The sequence below is a fragment of the Geospiza fortis genome, unplaced genomic scaffold, assembly GCF_000277835.1.
Source record: "Geospiza fortis unplaced genomic scaffold, GeoFor_1.0 scaffold112, whole genome shotgun sequence".
Taxonomy (NCBI): Eukaryota; Metazoa; Chordata; class Aves; order Passeriformes; family Thraupidae; genus Geospiza; species Geospiza fortis.
In genome coordinates this window covers 16362780-16369263 of record NW_005054298.1, presented here as the reverse complement: position 1 = coordinate 16369263, position 6484 = coordinate 16362780, and the positions used below count along the sequence as shown (strand labels likewise).

Sequence of the window (6484 nt, the reverse complement as noted above, 5' to 3'; positions counted from 1 at the left end):
TGTGACATCTGCAGTTGCCAGAAGCACAGTTTGTGCTCCTAATTCAATTCAAAATGAAGTTAAGAATACAGAGATGGGTAAAAAAATCTCATCACCTGATTTGACTTCTTTGGCTTTACAAAAAACAAGTATTCCCTCTCCTCCTGTAGATCAAGAAAAAGTTGATGATGGAAAAATCATTGAATCTTCCACTTCTCCTGTTAAAAGCAATAAGCCTTTAAATGTTCCCTCCTGTCCTCCAGCACCACTGAATCTAAGAACTCTCAGAAATTTTGCAGCTCCAAAGCCATACTCCAGCTCAAGACCATCCCCTTTTGCTCTTGCTGTCTCATCTGCCGTCAAAAGGTCACAATCATTCAATAAGACGCGTACGATCACTAGCCAGGCACCCAGAGAGGAATTTCCAGTGGAACTCTCCTCTGTCCCTTTGGCAGCTGGATTCTCCTCCGCTACCTCCATGTCTGAAGTGAAAAGTCCTTCCTTACAGACCATAACAGCGGGGTCACAAAATAGTCTAATGGATAAGGTAAACTTTATTTCTAATACTAATTGACTGTGGATCCAGTGCCATCAAGACCAACTGATGTAAAGGCTTGTTTCTCAACTGCCTGGCCAGAAAGTGCTATATTTGTGCAGGGAAAGCACCCTGTCCACCTGGTGTCCACCAGCAGCAAAGCATTATAATGAAGTGCAGGAATACAGGGAATGTTAAAAATATAAGCAACATCATTCAGATGATTGGAGATAATTATTTCCTGCCATAATTAGTATCCCCTACTTTAAAGAACTATAAATTAGATAGTCATATATCCTGTGTAATACTTATTTTTATGTTTGGAGTGTTTACAATTTGTTCTTTATAGTTCTGTGTGTTGGTTTCTTAAATTTAATTCTGAGTGGTGTGATCCATTTGGCTTCAAGTGGTCATGCCACAAGCACACTCAAATGGAGCTATAAAGTTTTGCTAGCATATTACTTGAGAGAGAATGTGCTATGCTGGAAATGCGGCTGATGTCAGAAATCTTGAACCAAGCAAACACTAGAATGGCAGCAGTTTGCTATGCAACCTTGTGCCAGGTTGTTTCAGATTTCCATTTATAACTAATTCAGATGAAAACTTTTTGGCTTCTTTTCCTTCCACTTCCTCCCTTTATAGAAAGACAGCCATGTGCATAGTGAGCAGAAGAGTCAGGCGCAGTCAGGTGCTTCCCCTGACCACCCACGCCCTGTCACTAAGAGACAAACCGCGATGACGCTCCCGCGCGCTGACCCCGAACAGATCCACCAGAGCCTGCTGGCTGCAATCCGCTCTGGAGAAGCTGCTGCCAAATTGAAAAGGGTGAGTTTTCATCACTGCATCCAAAACAAAGAACTCATGGTACTTCCTTCAGAATTACCATACTAATGCCTGATTCCAAAAGCAGTTAGTTTTGGCACAAACTGCTGCGAAGAGGTCTCTTAACAATGGGAATGGAGGTGGGGAAGAGGGTCGGTTTTGCGGAATAAACTGGTGAATGCACCCACAGAGCTTCAAATGTCTGTAATTTCATACAGTGCAAACGTAATCAAAATCTTCCTGAAATGAAATAGAAATCTCTAGGTTATCATTAAGTATCTTGTCCATAAAATCTGACTTGTTTGTGTTTACATGGTTTGAAATGGTATTTCAAACCATGTAAATGTAAATGGCTTTAGAAACCTGCTGAGCAGCTTTCTTTTAGACCTGAAGTGCCTACAACCTTTTGCAGGCAGATAACACAGTTCTGAAGTCAATTTTCCTATTTATCACACTTTATCAGGTCCTTAATCTGTTTTAGACATCATAAGTAAGATATTTCTCAGTCTTTTGTCAGCAGTCCCAGAAGGACCATCTTCCCCTGCCCCCTCTGGTTAAAAACTTTCTTTCCTAAAATTAACCTAGATATCTCTCATTAGGTAAAACAGTCTACATTTCTAAAATCTGTACTGTTTTAAGTTTGCAAGCAGAAAATCATAGTCTCAAAAAGTTTTCTTGACCTCACATTAGTATTTTGCATTCTGTTTTGAGGAATAATTTTTCATTGCAGAAGGTCAAAGAAATTCAGTAGGTTTTTTTCCTTCCCTTTCCCACTTGAAACAACCTAATCCTGTATGGTAGATGGATACAAGGGACATTTTTGTTTGTTTGTTTTATGGAAGTCTGATTCCCTCGCGTCAAAATCTCACAGTGAATGGTCAGATAGTGGAACGTTCCATTTCATAGGTTTTTGTTTCAGTGTAGCAGTGCAACAGCCCCTCTGAGGCTTGTAAAATCTCCCATCATTTCTACAGTGAATAGGAAGACTGAGTTTCCTGGAAAAGTTGCAAGCATGCTCAAGTAGAGTTTGATCTCTAGTCAGTAAAAATGGTATATAATACACGGTAGAATTGCTTTTAACTACATGTCAGTAATCATATTAAAAACAGGATAAGATTAAGAAAACGCTGTATTGTTCAGAATCCGTTAGAGGTAAAATCTGTTCCACCAGAAATACTGTTTGGATTTTATTTGCATATATTTTTAAGATTTTTTTTTCTTCTAGTGCATAATTACATTCTGAATAATATGACACTTCATTTATTTATTCATTCTTTTTAATAGAAATGTTCTTAGTGTAGAGTTGACCCATATAGTCTTTATCAGTCAGGTACAAGAATGGCATGGGGAAGGGGAGAGAGATAATGACTGAAATTGGTTTTCCCCTCCCTTTCTCTTCTGTGGGTGGGAGATGTGCTTTGTCAGTAAATTACATGTTGAGACTGGGGTGATGAAAGAACTGTACTTTTTAAGAAGAAATTATAATAATGAAGAAACTGTAACCATAAAGAAGAGCACTCTGCAGCACAGAAATCTGAACCAGGCTTAAAAAAACCCCTGGAACACAAACAAAATGCAGTGAAGAACTCACTGAAGTTTTGCCAAGCATAAAATTGTACATGCTGTTCTTTTCACTCTCAGAGTGCATATGCTGTGGTACAGGTATGTCTGACAGCAGAAAGAGATTTTTTTGGCCTACAGCAAATTTAATAAAAACATGTTCTCATTTTATGTTTAACACAGAGAACTGGCAGTAGTGGGACAGAGAAATGAAGCATTTTGTATCAATAAGTTATTTGCACCCAAAAGTGCTTTTGAGAATTGAGAGGATTTCTAGAGTGCATCCACCTCATAGCTTCCAGTATCATGCTGCAGTCAGGAAAAGGAGTAGTAATCTGATCCATTTGAACAATGAGAGATGTCTGTGAGGTACTTGCTTCTGTTTTTACCTCTTACCATAATCTCTCTTCTTGCAGCTCTGAGAGCAATTTAAAAAATAAAATCCTGGCATGACTTGCCAAGTTCTGTAATTTTTTTTACCCTCTGTTTTACTTAATATGTTGTGAGTATGCAGTGCTGAGAGATCTGTGCCCTTTTGTGTTGCTGGTCTTTCCTGTTCAATAAGGCCCTCAGTAATTACTAACCTAAAATGGGTCAAGTGAGGTTTCTTTTAACGATTTTTCTCTTGAGAATGTTTTTATTGTGTTTAGTAAACTGTGTGCTATGGTGTGTGGTTCTCATGGCTGTGGAGCATCTACAGCTCCCATTAACTTCAGCTGGAGCTGTTGGGTTGTGCAGTTCCACTGAAAATCAGGCTTTGGCTATCTCTGCTAGAAGATACAGTTGCTTCCGATAAACGAAATATTACCATGGTATAAATTGTTAGAAGAGTTAGTAAGAAATCAGGTTTGTTCAATATTTAATAAAAACATTTGGTTTAGTAATGTTTTCAAAGTATTTCTTTGCAACCAGATGTGGAGAAGGACTAAAATTATGTGTCTTTTGAATAATTATACATGAAATTTTTAGGCAGGATAAAATATGTTTCTAAGTAATGTCTTCTGTTTCGTCTTCCTTGGAATATATGCTTGGTTAAGAAATCATATAGGAGATCTTCCATTGCAGTGAGAAAAACACTAAATGAAATAACATTGTGTAACATATTGGAGAGATAAAAATCTGGAAATTTAGGTTAACATTTCTCTAATATTTTTTTCCTTTCTTTTTTGTCTTCCCCCACCCTGCCTCCAGGTTGGTCCTCCATCAAACACCATAGCTGTCAATGGAAGAGCCAGGCTTAATCCTTTGTATTCCACAGAAGCTAAGGCTAATCCCTAGATATTATACCAAATATTTTGCACTTTATTACTGCTTCGTAGGCCAACTTAATACTAACTTCAAATTTTTGAAAGTGTAAATGCAAGTATATATTAATATATTTTTGTCAACAGTAATAACAATTTCAAGCTGGGTCTTTTGATGCCTTGAAAAGATTATTAGAATATGTAAATTATAGTAATATTTTGCCTTTTTATCTTTATAAAGCTGACTATGCTGCTAAAATGTTTTAAGACGAGGTGTAGGTGAGCTTTGCTTATGATAGAATGAGAATTGAAAATTCTTGATTTTAGCCTTCAAGACTGAACAATATGTAGCACTATGCTGAAATTACAGATTGGAAGAGACCTAAAAGGTTTAGATTAAATAATTAATTTTCGACTGTGTATTACTTTAACAGATTGTATGAACTTAAATATACCACATGCTGCCTCCATATTACTTTATTAAATTAAAATTGTAATTAGTAGAACTCTTAATTCAATGCAATATCTTGTTTCTGTCTAAAAAAAAATTGATGTTTTTGTTCCTTTAGCAGACAGTAATTGGGATATGTATTTGGATTTTCTTTTTTTACTTTCCTGTAATTGTTTTTCCTGGTAGCACACACACAAAAAAATCAGGACATAAATTATTGAAAACTTTTGTACTACTCAAAACCTTTTCTTAACAGTAGCGTGACATGATGTTTCTCAGCTACTCTTTAAATATCTGTATATAGTATTTACCTAGGACTCAGATAAGCAATAATTTTTGTGAATTTATTATATCTTTAAGTAACCATCAACTTATAATCACTTACTAATAAAAAACAAATTCCAGTTTTGATACTTAATGAAATAGAATATCTTTTCATAGATAGAAGTATAACTAAAAAATGAACTGCTTTGGACTTACTAATATAAGATATTTCAATCTTAAAACAGCACAAAAACACATAAATCATGCTTATGTCAGATATCATATTTATAAATTAAGCATTAAATACAAAAATAGGAATATCTATTAAAATGTTTGATGTTATATTTTATCTATTTTGAGTTTCTTGTCAAGATTATAGATTTTGAGGGAGGGGTGGAAATATGATCACACTCATGATGAAATAGCTACATTATGGATGCATGCAGCAAGTCCTGGGGTATTTGCCATATTAAAATATTTTTGTGCTGGACTTGATTTAAAATTAAGCAATTGTATTTAGTTTCTGTTCTCTAACTATATATATATATGTTGTATTTTAGAAACATTATGTAACTCAGTTTCAGAAACTGATCTATATGTGCATTTTCAAATTGTTTGCTGCCAGGTTTTTGTGCAATAATCTCAAAGAGGTCTAATTACTTTCCTAGTACAGAGTCAATTACCAATTAAAAGTTATGGTGTTAACTTAATGCTGAAACCCTTTAAGGAATGTTTTAGTAAATAGAAATTCATAAAGAGATCTGAAGAACATTTTTTCATTGGTGTTCTCTCCTGTTTTCTCTCCTGTATCTTAGTCCCTTGTGCGTGTTACCACTTCCAATGTGTTACCACTTCCTTGTTCTTGTCTCCAATCAAGAGTTCATGCTGAGGGTGGGGGAAGCTCACATGGTAGTTCAAAAGATCTATTTCAGGGTCTGACTGCAAAAGGATGTTTCAACCTTCACTTGAAAATAGTGAGATAAAAGATATAGGGGCTTTTCTAGTTTCTAACTGGGACTTACATTCTGGATTTCACGGTGTCTTGAGGGACAAACTTGAAAATTGTAACTTGCTCCCTGGATTGTAGCCTGTGTTCGTTGTGATATTTGAAGTCTGTGTTTTAGGCATTCCTATACACCATGCTGATCTGAAACTGCCAGAGAAGAGGTTGCATTGTGAAAGGGTTTTTTCCTTGTACTTTGGGTGTGTGGGAGTTACAGGGTTTTTTTTAAATGTTGGTATTCTCTGCCAAGGTGACCAAAGTTATTTAATAAAATAAATTTAATCTCCATCTGTGCTAAATATATATGATGTTTCCCTTTTTCAAACAAATCAACGTAGTCCAATTTCTATTTTGGGGAAGTTCAAATAACCATACTTTGTTCTTTTCTTTAGTTTTGACAACAAAACTGTACCTACTGTATGTTTCTTAGTCCCATATATTAAAAATAAACTGCCTTTTCATGTGAACCCCTGGAGGCAAATATCATCTTATCTAACAGAGATTAAAACCACCTTGCTTGAATTTTAGGGTTTCTTCTTTGTGTAACTGAACTTGCTTGATAACTAAGTGAAATGTCTACACATGCTATAGTACTGTGAAACTCTTCAATGAGACTTGTGACAAGC

At 35.7% G+C, this 6484-nt stretch overlaps 1 protein-coding gene across 1 annotated transcript in view; it reads left to right on the top strand.

Annotated features, from left to right (window-relative positions):
- Positions 1-6325, top strand: part of COBLL1 (cordon-bleu WH2 repeat protein like 1) — a 68969-nt gene extending 62644 nt beyond the window's left edge. The window contains 3 exon segments of the mRNA XM_031058622.1: positions 1-526; positions 1157-1339; positions 4088-6325. The exon segment at positions 1-526 is cut by the window's left edge and continues 15 nt beyond it. Of these exon segments, the coding sequence (XP_030914482.1) occupies positions 1-526; positions 1157-1339; positions 4088-4174 (796 nt within the window). The 3' untranslated portion in view covers positions 4175-6325.
- Positions 6326-6484: the final 159 nt, after the last annotated feature.